A 23,723-nucleotide genomic window follows, 5' to 3' on the forward strand; every position below is an offset into this window, starting at 1 on the left:
ATGCCACGTGCAGCTGTTGAGCAGTTCCCCCAGCAGCACAGCAAACTTTTCTTCCTCCTTCCTCCCCTGTTTTTGGTGTGTTTTTTTTTTTTTTTTTTTTATCCACACAAAGGGCCAAGAAATCTCTACCAGTGAACACAGCTTTTGGCCCTGGTACTGAAGGCAGAAGTCCAGTGGTGCGCAGGCCAGATCACTTCAGCTGGAAGGTATTGTGCTGCTGTTTATTTTGGAAATGCAGATGCAGTTTATTCTTGTGTTCAGTGTTCTGGTGTCACCAATTCCCAGGAACAAGATCTTGGCCTCATGCACATCAGTGAAAAACATCCATACATTTCTGCGAGACGGGGAGCCCATCCATGTTCCCTCAGCGAACAGAGCTAGCTGTAAACGTGTCGCTGTGTGTGCAGGATGGCATTTGCCTTCGGTGGGAATAAAACCAGTGCTCGCTTGTCTGCTAGCAGTGCTTTTGGGGACATCTTAGGTGTTGGTGCTATTTCCTGTGGGATTTAAGCACTCGTTGCTTCCCACTGCTGCTGTTCTGTGTTTCCTGAGATAATTGTCTGTGGACGGCTTAACGATTTTTTCAGAATTACACAGTTTTCTCATGCTGGCTACAGTGCTGCATATTTTTTTTAGGTATTCTAGTAAAAAGTTATTTCTGAAGGTGCAAATACCTGTGTTCAAGTTAGCTTTTCTGGTTGAGAAGTAATTTTCTGTGGCTGGGGAAGAGCAAAGGAGTCACTCCAGCACAGGGAACTTGGCCCTTTTGGTAAGAAAGTATACCAGTTCCTGAAGGTGACTGTCGTGGGGGAGTGTTTTTGAGACTATTTTTGCTTCGTGCACCTGCTCGGCGGAGCCCGAGTGTGGCTGGTGGCCGAGTGCTGGGGGTAGAGAGCTGCCTGGGGTCCGGGGGGGGTGAGGAGCCGGGATGGAGAGGGACGTGGGTGACCTGAGTATCGGTGCCCGGGGGGGCGTAGGGAAGGGAGGTGGCAGTGGCGATGACGGAGTGGAGCCCCTTAGGCCCGGCCGCGGAGGGCCTTGGGCTGGGAAAAGGGCAGCGCGGCGGGACCCGCCGTCGCCAAGTTTGCCGGTGCCGTGGACATGCTGCTCCCCTCAGCCCGGGCTGCGGCGCGGGGAGGAGCGCGGAGGCGGCGGGCCTGGCCCTGCGCGCCCCGTCTCCGTGCGCGGGTCGCTGAGCCCGGCGGCCACCCCGTCCCCCAGCGCGCCCCGGCCGGGCGGCCTCGCGGGGGGCGGGCGCCGCTTCCCCTCACGGGCGGCGGGCGGGGCGCGGCGGGGGGCGGCCCGTGCTCGGCGGCGGGGCCGGGGAGCGCGGAGCGGGGCGGGCCGGGGCGGCGCGGGGCGCCTCCCGCAGGGGAGCGGGGAAGGCGCGGCCGCCCCCTCGGCTCCGGGCAGCGCGGGGCCGCGCGGCCGCCCCCGAGATGTTTAACCGGGCCGTCAGCCGGCTCAGCAGGAAGCGCCCGCCGTCAGGTAAGGGGTGGGGGGTGCCCGCGGCCCCCGGCCCCGGCCGCTCCCGCCGGAGGAAGCGCCGCCGGCAGGGGAAGGGCTGCGCTTCATCTTCCCACCGAGCGCCGGGGAAGGAGAGCGGGGCCGAGCCCCCTCCCGGGGCGGAGGGCGGCGAGCGGCGAGCGGGGCGGGGGGGCCTGGCCGGCAGCGCCTCTCCCGCCCTTTCGGCGGCCCGGCGGTTCCTGGCAGCCCGGCTGCCCCCGGCGCGGCCCCACCGGCTGAGGGGAGCGCGGAGCACGCCCCGGCAGCGCCTGCCGCCCAGGTCCGTTACCTGGGCCGCGCCGGCTCCCTGGAGCCCGCGTCCGGCCGGGCTGGGCGGGCTGCAGCCCCCGCAGGGCGGTCCCGCCGCGCCGCGGAGCTGTCCCGCGGCTCTCCATGGCGGCGGGCGCGGCTGTGCCGGGCTGGCGGCGGGGCCTGCCGCCGGGGCGCTGCGGGGCCGGCCGTGCCCGCGGGGGAGCGCCGGGCTCCCCGCTCCGGCGGCCGCACGGAGGGGGGAGCCGGGCTCTGCCGGGGCTGACGCCTCGTCAGCCAGATCTTCACGGCGAGCTTCTGCCTGTCGCCGTTACCGGTAGCGAGGCGATAGCCCGGGACGGCAGTGCGCGGTTGTTCGAGCTCTAAAGGGGCTTTGAGGAGTTTGCCTTGGGAGGGAGCGCCTCAAACCGGAGCGGAGATCGCCACGGAGCGGCAAACGCAGGGCTTCGCCGTTCGCCCCGCAGCAGGCGCCGTAACGCCTTTGTGCTGTACGGGCACCCATGGCGCGCTCCCCGGTGCTCCGCGCCGGCCGGCTCAAAGCCGGGAACTTGCTAAAACAGTTGGAGTCGAAGTTACAAACTCAAACCCCCCGAAAACAACGCCCCGTTTTATAACATGCAATAAGAAGTTACAGTCTTTCTAAGAAAAGCCAAACGCTGTGTTTGTCTAGTGTTGTTTTTTTGTTTTTTTGTTGGTTTTGGTTTTTTTTTTTCAAAGGGACGTATGTCTGGCAAACACTTCCAGAGATGCTACAAAAGCGGAACGTCCCTTTAGTTTCCTTCCTTATAGTTAAAAGTGGAATCCAGTAGCCATCTGTTGGTAAGAGACAGACAAAAGAGGATGTTGAGGTTCATGCTTTGAACAACCAAAGCATGTGAAGGACAGCCTTTCTCTAGCGAAAAGGTCTACAATTCAGCTGCTACTAGGAAAAATTTGTTGTGTGAGGATCCATCCAGTGGCACATGGATACATGGAAAGTAAGGGAATTTTCCCTTTTCAGCTGCTTGCTTATGAAATTTCCCACTGTTTCGTAACCTTGGATGTATTAATTCTGGACTGGTGATTGTTGCTGGACAGGCACTCTGGTGACGGTAGGAAAAGACAAGGTATCCGGGTACTTTTAAAGTAATAATAAAGGTTTGTGGCTCGCAGCTTTTACAATCCAGGTGAAAAAGGGGAAAATGCAGGCGGTGCAATCCAAAGTTCTTCAAGAAGAAATTGAGAAGGTTTTTCTTAACTTTGTTTATTAACATTTAAATACACAATAGGGAATATGCTGACTTGGTGCTTCTGTCATATGTGTGTGCCGGTTGTCTTTTGTTACAGAGTTTGCGAAAAGTGTGTGTGGGAAAGAGGCAGTTAGGTAGGCAATGCATTCAGCAGGATTTTTGTGAAGGCTGTGAGCCTGTGCTGTTTGATATGGTGCCACGTAGGCCACTGTATCAACAGTTTGAGAGCGACAGCAGCTTGGGAAACCGTTGCAGCGTGTAGCCCTTCTGGAAGGCAGACGGATTAGCATGTCTAACTCAATTAGCTGTGGCTGAGTCTCTAAAAGTTTGATGGGTTCCCACATTTTTTTTGTGCTTGTCGAAAGCAAGGGCCAAAACCATGAGTTTTGACCTGAGTTGTAAATTCGATGCTCTTGATGCTTTCTGTGGTTTCAGTCCAAGTGCTTGTTTGGAGAATGGCAAATATTTGCCATTTTTGATACCACACTTCAACTAATAATTACAGTGTTATTAGTGCTGCACTTACTGTTACATCTGTCGCTTACAAAGAGCCTTTATCCACACTCTTAATGTGGCAGTGCTATTGTGTGATGGGGGAAGGCAGCTTCTGTAGGACTCTTCTCTGAAGTAATGCTCCAGCTAATATAAGTGCCTATTAGTTGGCTCCAAATACATTAATTTAGAGAAGTACAGGGTTCTTCTCTAAATTAACGGTGCTGTTAAAATAAGCACTTAATCATTTGCTGTGCTTTTAGGAGCAGCTGGCCACTGCACATCATGTTAGCAGTTGTGTTATGGTCATATGCTCAGTGGAAGGTTTGCTTCAGCAGAGACTCTACAACTGTGCTCCGCAGTGAATCCGTTGTTGGCTTTCTCTGCCTCTTGGTTTCTGACCTGTATAAAAGATAGCAAGCACTCTCCTATGATATCAAGAAATGTAGTTAGCATATTTATCATCTGTTGTACATTCTCTGTGTTACTTTTAGAGAAATATTGGTGGAAGAACTGCCATTTTGTAATAATTTTTGATGCACAAAATTGCCTCCTGGTTTTCAGTAACAGAAAATGTCTGCCTTCCTCATTTAAATGATGATGCTGATGTATATGTTTTGCTTGGTAAACATTGGTATTGAGCTTGTTTCCCAGTGTATCTTACATAAATTTTTGGCTAGGTGATTTTAATAGGCGAAAGTTATCTTTATAAATAGCAAACAGAGATAAATAGGTTTCAGGAGGGTCATTCATGTAATTACATTTATTGCAGTATTGCTTCTAAAATAAATTGTTTCAGACTTTCATTAAATAGTACTTCAGCGGAAGTATAATTTTTAAGGTAATTCAGTAACACGTTATGAAATGTGCATGTGGGCATTATCTTCTTGAGTCATTTGTGGGGAAAACCTCTTTCCTATTTTAAGGTCTTAAAAAATCTAGAAATCTCACATCAAATTGGGTAAATAAAAACAGCATGTGGAGGTGGGGTCGCTTTTGTATTAGAAAAAATATTTGTGATGGCATATTTGATGGGGTATAATAAAAATACCCAGTGGTTTTAATATCCCCGTAAACTTCAGGGTGTTTCTCGCTGTCATGTGTCACATGCAGCGTATTTACATTCTCACTGAAGGGGAGTGTTAATGTTTTATCATGGTTGCAAAGGGATCCTGAGCACAGGGATGAATGGTCAGCCTGGAGGGAGAGAGCTTGATCAGTGCCATGCACACAGACCTGAGCTCTCCAGAGCTGTTGGCACAATCCCTGGCGTGGCTTTGGCCCCTGCCAGCTGTGTTGCCCCAGGCACAGCTGGCAGGGTGGTACCAGGCAGGTGATGTCCCCAGCAGCCTGTTTGGATGCAGTAACTGTGTTTTGGGGGGACTGCCCAGCACAGGAGCTGTGCTGCAGTACCTGATAGCAGGGTCCAGGAGTGTTCTCTGACCTTGTGTTGATTATGTGCAGGCGGTCTGAGCGTCTGCCTCCACTGAGACACTGTGGCTGGTGTCCCCTGCCTCAGTGTGGACTGATGCTGGGAGCTGTAGCCTGGGCTGAGCTGGGATCGTGGTTGCTGGTGGCACCCATGCTGGCTCAGCAGAGCTGCCCAGCACCTGCAGCTTCCCAAACCCTCTGTGCTGGGGAACGGCCAGCTCGAATAAAAGCGAGGCAAAGGGTAAATTAAAGTGTTGCGTTGTACAAGCAATGGACGGGCAAGCCTCATCTCAGAATCACAGTACTCTTTGGGTTGCGGGGAGCTGGTTAAGTGAGGAAACGAATGACAGAGTTGTGTACCACAAGGTGTAGCAGAACAGGCATAAGAAGAAGTCATGTACATCCTCCCTTAGAAATAAAATCTCACTCCCATAAGTTCTGTGCTAAATCATATATTAAATAGGGGAATGGCCTGGTTCTTCAGGCCGTTAGCACCCGTACACACAGAGCTGCCATTCTGCAGCTCCTCAGAAAACAAGAGCTTCAGATAACAAAAGATTCAAGCTCCTCAGAGGCAATTGTGTTCTGCTTCAATGTACCTGGTTATTCCCACTTAAATCTCACAGATTTTAGTGAGGTTAGATGCTGAGATACTTTGAGTCAGGTTCCTAAAATAAATTTTGCAGGCAGTAATCAAGAATCACATCCTTTTGCATGAGGGGAGAGGAAACTGAGGCAGAGTTAACTCACTGTAGTCTTGTGTCATACATGAAGCCTGCAGTGTAGTGGTTTGGAGACAATCCTCAGGTTCTGACTCCTGACCTTTAACTAGCAGACTGTGTCTCACACAGAGCTGTAGCTATTCTTGCTGCTTTGGGGACCAATCTGTCACAGTGCTTACCCAACTTGGTTATCATCTTTGATCCTGGAAGGTTTAGTGCAGGTATGGAGTCATGCATTCATTGTGTAAGAAGTCTAAAGTTGGTGCTGTCACTGCACCACAGAGCGAGAGCAGGACAGACAACAGAGAGACAGGATTTACACATGAAAAATGTAGCCTGCAGTGACTGTTTGCTCGATCGTTTCAGAAACGTTCTTTTCTTTTACATCTGTATTTACCTGGGGCATAAGTGCAGATCTCTTGGTGGCTCCATTACCTCTTTTCCAGCCTTGTAATTTCTCCTGTGTAAAAAAACCACTGCTATCAAGGGAGGAGATGTTAATTCATTTAAAACAGTGGTCCTTCTCACTGTTAGAAAAACAAATGGAATCGACAGGTTGCTACCAACCAAAACTCAACAGGCTTTGCTGTCGTGCCAATATTTTGTAGGGCTTTAGCCTTAGCATTTATCATTCTAGCTACCAGCTGAAAAGGGCATCTGCATAGATATCTGCATAGATAGTTTTTTCAGATACTTGCTGAGGTTTAGTTTCATGGTGGAGGAAAAAGGGTTTTTTTGACGGAACTTAAGCAGAAGTTACTAAGATCCATATTTCAAATAAGTTGATAGGGAGAAATGAAGGAGTTATAAAAATAAATAGAAACTGTACTGATTACAGTAAGAGTTTTGTGCACCTTTCCAGTGTGTGGAAAGCTCTTAGCCTGACTTCTCATGGCCTGCATTCCTGCTGTCTTCTCTGGGCATTTTGTGTGTGAGAGGAAGGGACGCCAAGTGCTTTATGTCTGTTTCAGAGTTTTTCAGATCAGCAGTGAAATTCCTGGAGTCTTCCCAAGTAATAGGTTTTCTGATGAGTAGCCAGCAAACAATTTTTTTGGCATCACCAGCCTTGGATGTAACGTACTTGTCCCTGGGATAAAAACATTCAAAAATGTATACCATCTCTCCTGTTTGTGAGAAGGCTGGCTGGCAGATAAGATGTGGGTACAGTCCAGTACACCTTATAAAAGCAGGACTTCGGCAGACTTGAAAACAAACAAGCAAACAGAAAAAACACCCAAATACCACTTACCCAATAACAGGTTGACTCAGCTGGAATGAGGCTCTTCTGCCAGCTGTCTTTCCTCCCGTTAGACTAGGTTAACATTTTGGACTTGTTCTGCTAAACAAAACATTATTTTTCTTTCTCTCTTTGCCTTTTCCCAACCTCCAGTGGTGATTCCTTTCTTAAAAATAAATGTCATGTGTGTGACTGACCAGGATTTGCTTTCTAGAAGCCAATGTCGCCGACAGTGTCAGAAAAAAAGGCAAATGGTCCTTTTACTACACAGGCTGCGGTCATTGTGTTCCACATGCAAAAGGTGCTTGAACTCCTATAAAACAGCGACGGTGCCTGCTTACATGCTCATGAATTATATAACTGCAAGGCATTTTTGCCTCTTTGCAGGCAAAGCACAATTCAAGTATGTGTGTGTGTTTATTTTCAATTTTATGGTGTTTCCTTTAAAGAGAGCAGCTGTAATCCAAGGATGCAGAGGGCAGTGGGGAAGAAATGCATGTGAAATTCATCACTTCTAACTAAGACGGCTTTTTTTTCATTTTTTTCCAGAGATAAATGACAGTGAGGGTCACCCAAGCAGCAGCCACCAAACCTTGAAAGGAACCTCAAAATGGGCTACATCACTGGAGAACCTCCTTGAAGATCCAGAAGGAGTGAAACGATTTAGGGTTGCTATATTAACTATGGATTTTTTTATAAAGCGAAATTAGCATTTAAAGCTGAATGAGTCGCAGCATGAATGGTGCCGCTGTGGCAGTGCTGTAGACGCATAGGCGTGCATCCTTCTAGATACGTACCCTGAGCAGAGGTGGCAGAACTGGAGCTGTGGCATTTGCTGAGCTTCTGAAGTAGTGCCTTTTGCCTTCTACCACTGCAGCTTGCTCTCGTAAGGCACATGGAAGACTTTTGGTTGCATTTTTCTAATCGGATCTATCAGCTGTTGCAAGGATTAAGTTACTGTTGGATAAACTACAGTCCTTGAGCCGCTGGTCTCTCTTGCCAAGCATTATTTATCACTGAGGACTGATCCTGCACTCTTTATTCTCATACATTGTCCTTACTTAAACAGTGAGTTACCACTAACGGCTCCTGAGCCCCATAACTGCATGTGGCTCTTACTCTGTGTTGCAGCAGCTGTACTGAAAATAATTCCCTTTAAGTTTACTACAGAGTGTGGGCTTGTGCAGCTCAAAATGCAGGCTTGAGGCTTAATTAGGTGAGGGTGGCGAATTTGTTTTTTCAAGGCAAAGCTTTCTCGCCATATTAGCTGTAGGAATGGGAACTACCTACTTGAGTATGGTTTTGCTATACCGAGCACTGATAAAATACCCTGGGATAAAATGGTTTCCTGCCAGACTGGTTGGAAATGTGATGTACATTAGAATTACAAAACACTGTGATTTAGAATATTTAAAAAAAAAATAAAAATCTTGGTGCTATATAATTCTTGGCGTTACTTAGTCTCTATTTTCTAACACTTTTAAGAAAACTGATCTCAGAGCTGTAAATATTTCGGTTTTTACATTTTAAAAAGAAATTTAGTGTACATTTTTCCCCATTTTAAAACACGCCTCACTTTTGGAGGAATGTGCTTTGTTTAAACACTGTCTAGAGAACTCAAATACATCTTCTGCTTTAGTTTGCTGAAGTGAATTTATTGCCAATGACAATCATGTTTAGAAATTTTTATTTGTAGAGATTTTACTCAAAAAAACCCCGGAAAGATACTAGATGAGAATCTAAAGTGATCTGTGACTCTTATTAGAATAGTCATTATACTCACCTGCTAATTAATTCATATATTTTTGGATTTTCCTTTGAGTAATGACCATAACATTGCTTGAGTTATTTAGGGGAGACTGAAGAATCCCTTTTTGTTAGTTACTGATATGCTCTGAGATTAAATGTGGCTCATCATTCTCCTGGAATGTGCTTTCAAAGTGCTAAATATCTGATTGTTACATTTGTGTCTTGGTAGTGTGCAGATGCACTAATGCAGTAGTTCTGTTACACCGTATTATGTAAACTCACACCCTGGTAAAGCTAGCTGTAGGCAGCTTCTAGTTTTAATGGCTATAGCAGGAAGAGAGAAAAACAACTGAGAAATTGGATCCTAAGTTTTATTTGTTTTCTCTCTTCCCTAGGAGTTTTTAAAGAAAGAATTTAGTGAAGAAAATGTTTTGTTCTGGCTAGCATGTGAAGAATTTAAGAAAACACAGGGAAAAAAACAGGTATGTTTCTGAAATGAATTTGACTTTTCAACAAAGGTTCCGTAGCAGAGCTGGAGCTATAATGTTTCTGTTGTATAACATGCTTCATGTGGGTGCAAATAAATATATTTGAAGGAATTGTGCTGAAATCATTGTGGTGGAATTGTTTGGAAACAAAGCTGGTTTTATTTCGAATCAAAACAAAATGCTGAAATTGTTGTTTCTCATGTTTTGAAAACTGAACTTTTGTTGTTGCTTGGCAATAGCAAAAGGTTTAATTCAGTGATATTGCACCATCTTGCTTGAAAATATAAAGATATTTAATTCAGGACTTTTTTTTTAAAGCATAGAAAATTCATTACATGAGAATATATACCATTATAATATTTTAGCAGGACATAAAAATAACAAACAGCACAAACAAAACGTTTTATGATGCCAAAAAGAAAAGTTTTGCCTTATCACATTACAAGTTGCAAAACAAAAGAAATTGAGGATCCATTTAGACATTTCCATTTAAGTATTTATTCAAATTGATACCTACAGATCATTTTCATTTTCATGAAAGCTATAATTTTCTAGTAGAAAATACTCTATTGGAAATTTTTCAGTCAGCTATGTCAATTGAATTTTTTTCACTGCTTGAGTCTTGGTCTGTGTTTAGACCCACCAGGAACACAGGATCCACTTTCACAATTAGGGTTTGAAGCCTATAGAGTCAGGCCTAAAATATGTACCGTGTGTTGTTTGCTTCTTTCTGGAAAAGGTTTTGTAATTTTTTTTTTCTTTTTTTTTTGAGAAATTCCAAATTTATTTAATCTTTGAGATGAGGATTCCGTGAACATGAAATGAAGTTGTTTCAAAACTCCAACTGAGCATCGCTGTCCTTGAGAGTCAGACTCCTAAATCCCATAAGCTCTTTTTTTGAAATCCCACCTTTACGCTTTTCACGTGTCTGCAGCTCTTGTTGCCAAAGGGAGCATTTTAGAAGGCAACGGGTACAAATGTACAGCCCCTTTTGCAATCTTCTGGCCAAAGTAGAGTACCATGAGCAGGTGAGGCTGAGAAAATGCCAGTTAAACCTGGTTCAAATGGGACCATACATGCTTTTAGTAACGTCATAAATGTCAAGGAATAGGAATCAGGTGGCAGGACTGTGTTACTAGGGGTATTACAGAGTGCAGGCATAAGAGAGCTGTATCCAGACTGCAGGATTCCTCTCTTAAGTTCAGTCAATATTGTCAGCTAAAACTGTTTCCAGCAGGTTTTCAACAAAAAATTTCCCTGGATTTTCAACAAAACATATTTTTGAGGAGGGGGGAGGGAGGAGTCTACTTTCTGTAAATATTCTATATTTTGCACTGAAAAAGCATTCCCCTTAAAACAATTTGCTTGTTTCAGTTGTGAATATTTTTGTATATTGATAGATCCATAAAAAAAAGAAGACAAGTATTTGCAAGAAGAGGAAAGTGTTCAATTTGACTGTGCACTTTGTAATATTTAGCAGTATTTCAGCTTTGTGTATTTCATTGCTTCCCTTCCTCGTTAAGGTCCACAAATGCAGATAGTCTTCAGAAAAGAATAACTAATCAGGCTATTTTTCTGTAAGATGTAAGGAGAAAGGGAAAGGAAGTAAATGATATGGGATAAAAGAGAGAACTGTGCTGGATGCCACTATGATGGCAGCAGTGTCAGCAGGTAGAGTGGGGCTGGGAGTCATCCTCTCCCCTTGCCTGTAAGGGAATGTTTCAGCTGCTGCCTGTCTGGGTTGCACTGGAAGCCAACCTCCTGCTTGGGCAAATGTGGTACCGTCGCTCCCACTGACCTGGCTCTGCTTCGGCACAAGCTGCAGATCTCATTATTATCATTTTGTGACAAAGCATTTCCTCTCTTTTGTCCCCAGATGTCCATGCAGCGTCTTGGCGGCTGTGTTCAGTATGATGGGCTGGGGATCTAGGTGTTCTTGATCTCTCTACTCTGTTAAAAACATTTGCTTTCTGAGGTGGTGAAGTAGAGGCCAGCATAACAGTCCATGACCAAATAGGAAGAACCCTTTGCTTTGTACAGGGCAGATATTTTTTCTTTGTACCCTGTACAGTGTCCTTGCCAGGGGGTATGTAGCCTTTTCTTGATACCCCTTGGACAGGTATCAAACTGCATTTTGAAATGGAAATGAAAGTGGAAAATCCTTCTGTAAGGTCCCGCATTTGCAGTGGGATAATAACTGTATTTTCCCTTCCTAAATAATTTCCATCTTTTTAGCTATTTTAGGATTGCACATGCTAGTACAGGAAATGGTAAACTGATGTATAGAGATAGTAACTTAGTGAATTCTTGAATGAATTGCCAAATGAATGGACAGAGACTTAAGTTTAGCTAAATTACGCAGTACTGATCATTACACAGTATGGTCAATCTGGAATCTACTACTGCCAAAGCTGTTATGGCTGGCTAGAATAAATGTGCTTTAGAATGACACAGACTTACAGTTAGAGCTACTGCTTATGGATGGATTTGTTTAGATCATTTACAAAGCCAGAAAAAGCACTAAACCCAGAAATCTTCCCAGTGTTTATGATAGCATGAAGCACGAATTTGTCTTCTGAAAGTGACTCTTGCAGAAATCATTTTGTATCTAATGTGAGCAAAGTATTCTAAAACCAACTTTTTACTTGTTTTATAACCTGCTTCTCATTAAAACTGGTTTACCACAGAAACTAGCTCATAGATACTTAGACTTCTGGTCAGATGAAGCCGATTTCAATTTAACCTGGATTGAATGGGATTTTTGTTTTCTGTTTTTTAAAGTATAAGATAAATGTTTTGTTACTTGATGTGAGAGTGTTAGCGTGGAGTTTTTCTTGGTTGGTTTAAACTTGCACAAAAGTCACCACACCTGGCCAGTGGATTAAGTATTCATTGTGTCTAGTGTTATTGTCATCCCTTCGATGTCAGCCCGGAGCAGTGTTTGGTTTTGTACAGGCTGTTGTACCGTCGTCAGAGTGGTTGGCTCACTAAATGTTCTGCCCTTCCCTCCCTTCTGGTCTTTGCAGGTAGGTGCAGGCTCGCTCTGCGGCTTTCTGTTGGCTGCAAACTGTCTCACTGCCTTAGTGCCATTCTAAGAAAATATCCTGGGCCCTTCCTCAAGACTTACTAAATTCGGTTCAGTTGTTACTCTAACCACAGTCACGTGGGCTCAGCCTAGAAGCTGACTTATATCAAGCCAACACAGGCAGATCTTGCAAGATGCCGTGCAGATACATCTTCTCTGTCCCCTTCCTCTTGAATGTGAGCCGCCGCGTGGCCAGGATTGCTAGATCACCGGACCGGAGGGAGGGCTGGCAAGGGTCAGCCAGGCTCTTCTTGGCTGTTGTATTGGCTTTAGACTAGTGGTGAGGATGCTTAGTCAGGAGCAGGCAGAAATGGAATTCAGACCAGACTGCTCTGTGAGTTTGTATTTGTTTTCCTGTTTGGGTGGGCTATACAAAATGCAGGCGTGTTTCAGGGAGCAGGGGAGGTTTTCAGCATCTGCGGAGCTGGGCAGCAAGCAGACTGAAATACTTGGGCTAGGCAGATTTTAGATGGGCTGAATTCAGCCTATCTTCTTGCAGCAGAAAAGCACAAATTCCTCCCCTCAACTCAAGACACATCTCTGCAGTTAAAGAAAAAAAAAAAAGGATATCCCTTTAAAATTGAAGTTAAAATAGAAAAGTGATTTTTAGCAAAGACTGAGGAAGGAATTAGGTCAAGTCCACTTGTAGCAGTGATCTCTTCTGCCACCCATATGGTTCTCATCTTAGGCCACATTTAATTATTGAAATGGGAGTGGTGGGGATAAGTGAATAAAATTGAACTTTAAATATTTTATTGGAGTTAGTCATATGCTGTTGCATTTGTGACTGTCAATGAAATAAACATGTCCATTGCGCTAATTCCCAAGGGTTAAATGTTTCTTCTCTTGCAGCTTGTAAATTACGGATTGTAACAAATGCTTCAAACAACAGGAAATCTTTTCAGCTTTTGCTAAAACCCACCAAAATGCCTGTGTTGAGAAGTTTTGTAGAGGACAATTTCAGAACAAAGTGTACCTATTCAAGAGTTTCTTCTGCCACTTCCTATGTGGAATGTGGCAATGGTTAAGCAGGACTGGGTAATGCTGCACAGCTGCTAACTGCTGGAGCTCGTTCTGATGAGCGTCTGGGACTTCCATTCACCTCATTTGGGAGCCACGCGTGCTTGAGAGCTGAATTTGACCTTAGGAAAGGAAGTGGGAAAAAATACTGTATCCACTTGAAATAGTGAGGGGGGTTTCTGTAGACAGAACTTTGTTCTCCAAATGGGAATTTGGCACGGATGCTGGGGTGAGCACACAGATGTAAGTGAAAAGTGCCAGAAATCCTTTAATAACCACCTGTGAACAAGATCCCAGTTTAAGTGTTGTTTAAATTCCAGAGTAGAGTCCCCTGTGCTGAGGCATTAGTTTCAGGCTGACGCAGAACAAAGAATGCCACCCACTGAGTGGGGAACATCGCTGTCTCCTCTGCTTGAACCCAGCTCTCCCTGAATGTCATTTGGGGATGTATAAACATACTGGCAACTTTAACCGTACTGTCTTCTCTTTGTTTTTTTTTTTTTTGTTTTTTTTGGGGGGTTTTTTGTTTTTTTTTTTAAATGTAGTTAAACTGATGTTCTGCCACTAAAGCACAGACTTAGCGTAACAGTTGTTCCCCATGCAGCAGACCTGTGAAGTTTAGCTGTGCATTGCCATATTTCCCCATTACTATAAAGTCAGGTCCCCTGTGTCTCTCCAATGACCCCCTCTCCCTACCACAGCTTTTTCACTTCCTTTCTTTGTCATTCTTCCCCACAAAATCCAGAGATCCTCCCCATTTCACCAACCTCCCACACAATCCTCTTGTTCCTCTACCGTGTTCTTTAAACTTCCTCACAGTACTTCTAGTTTTGTGTTTCCCCTCAGGCCTTCCTCTACTCATTCTCTACAGTGCCCAGCTTGCTCCTGTTTTCCATGGGCGAACAGCATCTTGTGGCTGACAAGGAGCTATGTGTGCGTTGATTAGCTAGCAGTTCAAGTACATAACTTTTGGTCCTATACTGCAGCTTTTCCCTTGGTGCATGTGCTGCTGTTCCTCCCCTTTCCTTTCTCTTGCTGCTCTTTTCCATTGAATCAATAGGAGGGTAATTATTTCTCAGTCCTTTGCCCGTCTCTTAAATATGGTTGAAATTGGACAGCAGGTTCAAAAGTTATTTAGGTAGGACTGAGTCAGTACAATCACTTGTGCTTGCTTGTATGCAATAATAGCTAAAGGTACCTTTACTCTGCATTAGGGTATTAGCTTTACTAGTTAAAGCAGTCGCAACTCTGAATAATTGGATTAATTGCTCATTTAGAACAGATGTGGCTGGCCTGTGAAACTGGAAAGATTGGAAAATGTTAAAAACACTTCATTGTGACCTAATGCACCTGACACATGACCTATCAGATTAATAATCTGGTTTAAAAAGGAATACTCCTGAAAAATGTGTGTCCCCTTCAGCAGTGAGAGTTAACTCTTTAGGTCTTGTGAATTGTCAAACATGTGTAGCTTTTCTTCTAATTATCCCCAAATGTTGATTCTCAGCTGTAAAACATGAAAGAAATTCTGTGACTCCTTCATGGACAAGGATTTAAATGCTTCCTTCTTCAGGCTCGCTTCCCATCAAAGACACAGCCCTTGAGTTGGTGCTGATCTGGACATGTGGTTGCTCATTAGATGTGCAGTGGGGAGCACTGATGAGTACCCATGTCCTGGGATCGTACAGCGCCTGCTGCTGCATGGGCTTTGCTTTCGGTGTGCAGAATGCAGATTGCAGCAGGGAGGCTTGCCTCCTGCCTGGCTTGTCTTTCTTCTCCCCCACTGGCATCCTCTTATCCAACCTTCTGGTCAAGGGGGAGCTTGCATTGAATTTCTGAGACTGTGACCACTCGTTTACTGCTTTGAAGCCTAAAGATGCTGGGCTGGGTCAAAACGTTATCACTGTTACTGATTTATCAAGAGAAGAACACTGAAGCACGATTGCTGAAATCAGGGCAAAAGCTAACAAACAGCTTAATGCAAGTCACACCTACCCTTATTTATTAGCCTTCAGAGGCTCCTGAGAGTCTTATTTTTACTATTAGCAAAGTTGTTGGGTTTTTTAATCATCTAGTCAGTGTTGCACGTGAGCTGCACTGAGGTAAAAACATAGTTAGGACAAAGCATGCAGTATGACGAGGTTATCTAGCAGTAGTATGGATTACGTGCTAACTTTGCTTGGTTTTGCCTTGCAGTAAGACTAAGTTTTCACAGTGCTTTTTCCTCTGGGTTCCTTGCACATAGTGATTATCTGTTAGTAAAAATAGCCTTCTAAATAGTAAAGACAAAGCCCAGTTGATGATTCTGGGCAGTTTTACACTGGATACTCAGATTCAAACATTGCAACCTACTGTTTAACCAAAGTGCTGAGTACTGATAGCTTCCACTAATGTTGCCAGTTCAGGAGTTGGCCTACAGAGGTGTTTTTCCTCCAGTTCAAATGAAGGTACGCAAATAAGCTAATTGATATATACTTGTTTTGTTACTTTTCATTTTTAATTCAGACTAATTTTTGGTTTTAGAATGTGAACCTGAAAAACTCGGTGACCTAGAGCAGTCTCCAACAAAACATAGCAAATACAGAGAATATTCCTACAGCAAATAATTCTTTAAATAAATATGTCCTTTTGCAGATGCAAGAAAAAGCTAAAGAAATATATATGACTTTCCTGTCCAGTAAAGCTTCCTCCCAAGTCAATGTGGAAGGGCAGTCCCGTTTGAATGAGACCATTTTGGAGACACCTCACCCTCTCATGTTTCAGAAGCTCCAGGACCAGGTAAAATTATTTTCTGCAAGAACAGTTTCTTTGGGTTTTATCTGCTTTTAATGGACTCTGCTTTCTAAGCCCAAGCTAGTGTAGGGAAGTTGAGAATCTGCCTGCTGTGGTATGGAGGGAACAGGTAAGCACAGAGCTGGGTTGCTTCCGTGTTTGGGATATTAGTGCAGCTGCTCTGAGGGTGGATGCACCATACCCCAGGTTCTTGGCCCTGTCTAACTAGCGCCAATTAGTTAAAAGACTCAACACAACTATGCTAATTCCTAGTGCAGGACTTTCCTGGAAAATGGGATGAAGTTTTCTCCTGGGTTCCTCTGCCAGTAGCTTGAGAATCACCCAGCTGACTAACTTTGTGCCTACGTTTTCCTGTGTATTCACTTGCACTGAGTCATTGCTGATGTTTGTTTCCGTCGTTGCCACTGGTTTCCTTGAGAGCTCAAGATTCTTCACTTTGTTTTGTTTTGGTATTTGTATTGATTTAAATATAATGCAATTTTCTGAAAAGCTTCCACTTCTGTAGCCCACAAAACTCGAAAGAGGAGTTAGTATCTGCTTTGCCTTTTTCTGTAGAACTTGGGAGGTCTGGCAGAAATTAGATGACATTTTGCAGGCATGTCTTCTGGTGGTAAATTTTCTTGATATTTAGCTTATTTTGAAGCATAAGTTACCAAGTGAGTCATTCTTATCTGCAGCTTTCCAGCACTTGTAGTCTGTACTATTTTTAATTTCTGTACCATCCTCAGGACTACCTGTATTTTCCATTTGGGTCTTTTGTGGAGAAAGCACACTGATTTAAATAGTGTTTTCAACCCATTTCACATCAGGCATTGAATATGTTACTTGCACAGCGACTGGGTCAGTTGAAGTGGTCTGAGAAGCAAAGGCTCTGCTGTCTTTCAAGCAGATTCTAAGTCATTAGCAGTGGAAATGTCTGAAACCCAGTTTCTATGTGAAGAAGCAAAGTTTTTTGTGGAAGAACTTCAGACTTGGGGGAGGGGAAAGAAAATGTTCTGGTAAATCTAAGCGGTGCGGTTCAGGGTGGGTGAAGCTAGAGAGACTACTGAAGTTAAAAGGTTTTGCGGTTTTGCAAGCGAGTATGCACATGAACAGCATGGGAATAGTAATACCTGAACTGGAAACATGCTAGATCAGGGGTAGAGGAATCCCACTAGTGTGGGAAGAAAGTCTGTGAACTTTTAAATCCAAATGCAGAGCATTTATGGGTTGTTGCAGGTTTCCACTGCTTGAAGCTTCTGTTTATTGCTGTTAGATAATAGTTCAGGAAGAGTTATGGTTTTCTCTAGTTTTTCATCCTTATAAAGTTATGATGAGTGGTATAATTTGTTCTCTAAAGAACAGTGTTAACTACTGCTGGCACTGCGTGTCTGAAGTATAAAAAGGCAGAGCTTGAAAGCCAGTCTGGTCTATGGCATTGCTGGTAACTAGCACTTCAGTTCTCTAGAGACCTACTGATTTAAATGGGGCTGCTTGCGGGGTGTGTTTTTGTGCTCATGGGATGGCCTTAAATAAGTAACTTGGAGGCAGTTGTTCATGCTAAACAAAGAAATGGTGTTAGAGTGGGTCTTAGAAATCTCTAGATTTCCAAATATTTACAGGGTAAATGTTCCTGCTCCACAGAGGTGATGAGAGGAGGGAAAAAGAGAATTCTGCTTTTGCACATGATTATAAAATCTTTCTGTTCTGCGCATTTGGCTGACCAGACTCCAGAAGATTTTGATTTTACAGAGCTCTTTCTCTCTGGGAGATGCTTTAAATAATACGAGGAGCAAGAGGGGTCTAAGTTCTTAACACTGACTTATGAAGTTTTAACAAGCAATGTCTTCCTTACTTTTTTTTTTTCCCCTTGAGTTGGTTGGATAAATTTCACTATATTGTAGCAAGCCAGTGCCAGGAGGTGTAATTTAACTTTGCTTAACTGCATTGATTTGGGTCTACACTGAGAGAGTATTTTGGGAATTTTAGTCTTCCAATATGTAGCTTATAAAGCAAGGTTTCCACTGTTTTAAATGTGAACTTAAATACTTAAGAATGTAAACGAACAATGGTTAGTAACATGCTTCATATAATTTACTTGCAATGGAGCTATTTCAGCAAACACACAGACAAGAACACTGAAGTTTTGTGTGTTTGCCTTTATCTGTCCAGGTTCCTTGAGGATGTGAAATGAAAAAGCAGTTTGAGATTGTTATTTTTTTTTACCCCTAACAAACAGTTTTGTTACGTGTTTGCACTATCAGTTAGAAACGAGGCATGTAAAGGTAAAGCTCTAGTAATCCACACATGCAGGTCAGAATCCAGAAACTTGTCTTGGAAATTTAGTTACTCTGAGTACCATAAAATGTAATCAGTCATGAAGCATGACTCAGAGAGGCTCTGCCAGTGAAATAATAGGCAGAGGGTGATGTAGGCTTTGGTTTTGCCTCAATTACAGTTTTGAGGTTTACTTTTTTCCTTCCCCTCTGTTTTGAGACCAAGCAAAATATAGTTCTGACCTTGACACCTGAACAGATTCCAGGCTCCTCTCCCAAGCCATTTTGTTTTCAGAAAACTCCAAGTGAGTTCTAGATTTTTTTGTCTTAAATGGGTATAAATAGAAGAGAAAGCAGTTACGTCGAGGAATAAGCCTAAACTCAAGCCCTGGGAGAGAAAAGCTATACTCGGCGCTGATGTTGTTCTTCCATGCTAGCTGTATACTGGCTATGAGAAAAAGGGCAGGTCTTGGGCCAGCGAAAAGCCTAATTGAATCCATCACTAATTTTAAACCACATTTTAACTGGCAAATTACACCTGTACCCGATCAGCTCTTTGAGGCAGGAACCTGCAACTTATCTGATATTGCCCAAGACCAGTCTTGGCATTTGGTTGTGTAGTAGTCTAAAAAGGATCGGAAAATTGGCAGAAGTTTAAGAAACATTGATTAAACCAGTTATTTCAGTCTGGATTCAGTTTGCAGTTTCAGTATTTGTGTAAATTATTTAGAGGCTTTTCTTAATTACTGTACCAGCACAGGCTGGGGCTGGCCTGCTGCGGGGCAGCTCTGCGGGGACAGGACTGGGGGTTCTGGGGGGCAGCAAGTTGCCTGTGAGCCAGCAGTGGCCCTGTGGCCAAGGAGGCCAGTGGGACCCTGGGGGGCATGAGGAAGAACATGGCCAGCAGGTGGAGGGAGGTGATCCTCCCCCTCTGCTCTGCCCTGCTGAGGCCGCCCCTGGAGTGCTGGGTCCATACTGGGCTCCCCAGTTCGGGAGAGATGGGGAACTGCTGGGGAGGGGCCAGCGGAGGGTACCAAGATGGTGAGGGGACTGGAGCATCCCCTGTATGAGGAAAGGCTGAGGGGCTGGGGCTGCTTAGCCTGGAGAAGAGAAGGCTGAGGGGAGCTCGTCGATGCCTACAAACATCTCAAGGGCGAGTGCCAAGAGGACGGGGCCAGGCTCCTTTCAGTGGTGCCCAGTGACGGGACAAGGGGCAACGGGCACAGACTGCAGCACAAGAAGTTCCTGTTGAATATGAGGAAGAACAGCTTTACCTGGAGGGTGACGGAGCACTGGCACAGGCTGCCCAGAGAGGCTGCGGGGTCTCCTTCTCTGGAGACATTCAAAACCCGCCTGGACACGACTCTGTGCAACCTGCTCAAGGTGAGCCTGCTTTAGCAGGGGTTGGACTAGATGAGCTCCAGAGGTGCCTTCCAACCCCAGCCACTCTGTGATGCTGTGATCCAGATGCTCTGCCTTTATAGTGAGCTATTCTGTAATGTATAAGAGTAACTGCAGTCAGAAAGGTGCCTAAAAGGTACCTCTTCTTCAGCTCTGCTTTGTCCCTCTGAGTATCTTCCAATCACCCTGCCAGAAGCATACCCTCACTAGGTTTTACTGCTGGTGGCTCTGCAGGCCTGAGGCTGCTGTGGCAGGGGACCAGGTAATGTCTTGGCTTGTCCGCATGTGCAGTTACCTGATCATCAGGTGTAAAATCCTATGTATTGACCATGGTATATCACCTCCCACCTTCAGTATTAGGTTGTCACAATTAGCTGTTGTGAAAACCATGATCTGATTCTTAAACTATTAAAGACATTATTGCAAAACAGTGACCATGGAACCTACAATATTGTTTGCTACATTCAGCCCTTTTTGAGAGTTTGAAGTGTATTTTAATGTCATGCTTTTCAGTAATGCTTTAGTCCTAACAGAAGAAAAATACCTTATAATTCATATACTATCCTTCTCATTTAAAATCTAGTTTTACTTAGGTAATTTTTTTTATCTTTATTTCCACCTCTTACCAGATATTCAATCTCATGAAATACGACAGCTACAGCCGCTTCTTAAAATCAGACATATTCCTAAACCATAAGAAGTGCGAGGAGCAAGAGGAGAATTCACCAGAGGCTCAGACCGCAGCTAAAAGAGCATCAAGAATTTACAACACATGATACAATTAATCTCTTCAGGAGAGCCAGTACAATAACTAAATCACACTCAGGAACAGTCTAGGTTTATAGCAGTTGCATTTAGGGCTTGAAAAGCTCAGAACCTTTTTAGGAGATACTTACCTTAATTGCTTGAATGACTAATTGTTTTTGCATGATAGCTAATAACCAAACACCCATGGGAAGACTGTTTCCTTGCTAAAAGGCTGAGGTATTCCTCCATAGCATGAATTGCATTTCATATTTTACAAATTAAAATGCTTTCAGGTTTTGTATTTTCTTTTGTGAGGCGTCATGATGATGAGAAATGGGAGATAGGGTGGTCGTTTTTTTATTTTTGCCTTATAATTTTTATTTGTGACTGGCTTTTATGTTCTGAACTGCTGGGAGAAGCTGCTGAGGAGTACATTACACGTTACTTTGTGGATGAGTCATTCATAGCAAACTTAATCATGAACGGACAGTGTCTTTCAGGGTTCAGCTCAATAGAATCCGATCCCTTCCTATCTAACGTTGTTCTTTCAAGGTGATAATGTGTTTTGCTTTGCCTTTATTGTTGAATCACAATGCTTGTCTAGTCATGATTTTTGTTTCTGTATTTCTTAAATTTCCCCCATTTTTTTGCAATAGACAATCACCTTCTTCAGAGGATGGGATAATCTGTATTCCCTTGGGAACAAAAGCTCTAAGATAGAGTATCTGAAGAACTTCTAACAGCCATTAGGAAACCTGACAGCTAATAAACCGCTCTGGGCACGCTGATTTCAGCAAAGCTTGACCAGGGCATGTCCTGCATGTCAGCATAATGTCGGTGTCAGGTGGTGGTATTGAGAAACATCTGATCTCTCCTGTGTCTTCTGAGCAATCCTGCTCTGTGTGACGAGACTACTTTGGCAAAGGACCAGCCAGCAAAGTCTGGCTTTGTTTTACCAGAGTCTTTCTACTAGAATCACCCTGCCTAATTTTGTTGGCCCTGGAGAAGTATTTCAGGGTTTCCTAATTGTAACTTTCGATAGCTGCAGTGGAACAGGGGGTAGACATTGTGGTTTAGCCATTCTCACATCAGGCTTGAGGGGAGGGGGAATTTATTTCTGGCCAGAGCAATCAAAGATGAAATGTCAGGGTGGTAAAGGAAGATGCTCCCAATGAGCCTTCCATATGTCCTGGGACCATGTCAGAGCTGAAAAGCACACTTTGGCATACAATTTTTCATGTGTTCCTATGTTTTTGTAATTAATTCACTGCAGTGTTACTAAATTGCAGTTGAAGTTGGGAATTCATATTAGCTACATGCTCTTATTTACAAGCTTCGCAGTGTGTAGCCTAGCTGTTTCACGTTCATTATTTACTCTTTCATTTTTCGCACTGCTTTTCTTAAACTTTTGTTTGTGTGCTGGCTAATCTAAATGCACAGTTAGCTTTTGATAATTTTGTAGTTCTTTTTTTTTTGTCAGAAAGGCCAGATATATTTTATACATTATGGTTGCTATCAGTGTTTTAAAACTAAGTTCTAGATTGTAATTTTTGAGGATGCAGACTCACTTGGTAGACATGATTATTTCTTTTAACTCTGAGCCACTTTTGCAGGTAATGTGTAAAGAAAACTGTTTCCATAGGCTCTTCCCTAGTTAGAAGTAAGAGCGGGAATGGGAGTTCTGATTCTTCCCCCAGGGCTAAATGGCCTGTTCATTTTTAGAAAATCAAAGATGTCATTGCCTCCGTGTGCATGTTTTTAAGATTTAATTCTTACACACTGAGTTACTTTTCGTTTTATGCTCTCAAAAGATTTAATGGTGAAGTAATAATCTTGCTTGAGGCACTTTCAGTGATATTTGACCTCATGCTTAAGTTGTATTTCAATGTTTTGCTGGATAGGAACAAAGTAAACACATGCATGGACCCTTTTGTTGCAATGGGGCCTAGGAAATGGGACCATCCTGTTCTGGACTTGCCAACTATTTGTAATCTCAGGATTACCTGTTTTGAAAAGTCACTGTAATAAAGAACTCTTAATACACCTGCAGAGGATGGAACTTCTGATACCGTTGAAGTCCTTGGGAGTGCACAGCTTAAACACATTTAGGAGTTGGGATTTGTCTCTTCCCAGTAATTGCAGCAGAAGTCTAAGTGATATTGAAAAATGCAGGTTGGGGACCTTTGTGGGAAAAATGCAGAATGAGCTCTTACATTCATCACATGGATGCGCAGTAGATTCATTTTTAATCATATTGATTTTAAAAACGCATGAGTAAGGGAGAAGAGTCTTTGACTATCATGTTTTAAAATAATAATAATAAAAAATAAAACCAGAAGCTGTATGAACAATGGTAGTGCATTAAGGAGAGAAAGCACTCCTTTGTAGCTGCTTATAAACAACATTTCGCTTGGGAATATGCTCCCTATCAGGTACTGTCTGATTTGCTTTTTAAGAGCAAATGCCCCGTAGGAGTAGACATAAAGGTGCTTTAAACTACTACCAACCAAAAGCTACTCAAACAGAAATGTATTTTTAAGCAGCATCTCAGTGCCTATGATATTTATTTCAATACCTATGATGTTTCAAAGATAATATGCCTAAATCCACAAAAATCTTAATCTTTGAATTGCTCTTTTGCCTCAGCAGTGAAAGTTCATTGCACCATTTGGCTGTCTTATTTGTGATGTCTGAGTTTGGTTTGTTTTTCAAAAGAAAACCAACAACTAGACTTGCATGGTGCAGAAATCAAAGTTTTTTTCCTGTCCTAGATTATATGTGTTTTCCAGTAAAAGAGCAATCAAAGTAAAACCGTGCAAGCAGATGTCTGTAAGTGCAGCATGTATATATGTGGAGAAGGTTATTTTGCTTCTGTTGGTATTATCACTGATCAAACTTACTTTGTGAAATATATGACATTTTCTTTGTGTGGCGTAGAACAAATCGCACAGACAGAAAAAGAACTGAGTTTCCCTGTAAGCAAATCCTGTATTCCAGGAACAACTGTAAACATTGCATCAAACCTCAGGCTGTAAGTGGGTACTCGGAGTTGCTTTATGTAGAGATTAAAGATAGGATCTACTCCTTTTCATAGAACTTACACTGAAGGTATGTGCACAAAAAGCAAGCAAGAGAAGTTTCGTGCCTGACTGCATGCCTTAAACTCTACCCTTTTGTGTATTTCTCAGCTAAAAATTAAAATATTCTCAAATACACCAAATCCACGTGCTAGCACTTCTTTTATGTTTTGAACAGAGTTTGGGCCAAGATCACTTAGTTATCCCATTTTCTGCTTTCA

At 43.5% G+C, this 23,723-nt stretch overlaps 1 protein-coding gene across 2 annotated transcripts; it reads left to right on the forward strand.

Annotated features, from left to right (window-relative positions):
* The first annotated feature begins 1,321 nt into the window (after positions 1-1,321).
* Positions 1,322-23,645, forward strand: RGS10 (regulator of G protein signaling 10). 2 transcript variants are annotated; one of them, XM_056351918.1, is made up of 5 exons: positions 1,322-1,488; positions 7,437-7,555; positions 9,032-9,118; positions 15,864-16,007; positions 20,308-23,645. In XM_056351918.1, exons 1-5 carry the CDS (start codon positions 1,440-1,442, stop codon positions 20,452-20,454), a joined length of 546 nt encoding a protein of 181 aa, XP_056207893.1. In that variant the 5' UTR covers positions 1,322-1,439; the 3' UTR covers positions 20,455-23,645. The 2 variants fall into 2 exon arrangements, with proteins under 2 accessions (XP_056207893.1, XP_056207894.1); XM_056351919.1 differs by lacking the exon at positions 1,322-1,488 and adding an exon at positions 2,597-2,753.
* The last annotated feature ends 78 nt before the right edge of the window (positions 23,646-23,723 follow it).

Source organism: Falco biarmicus, chromosome 9, assembly GCF_023638135.1.
Source record: "Falco biarmicus isolate bFalBia1 chromosome 9, bFalBia1.pri, whole genome shotgun sequence".
In the NCBI taxonomy this organism is placed as follows: domain Eukaryota; kingdom Metazoa; phylum Chordata; class Aves; order Falconiformes; family Falconidae; genus Falco; species Falco biarmicus.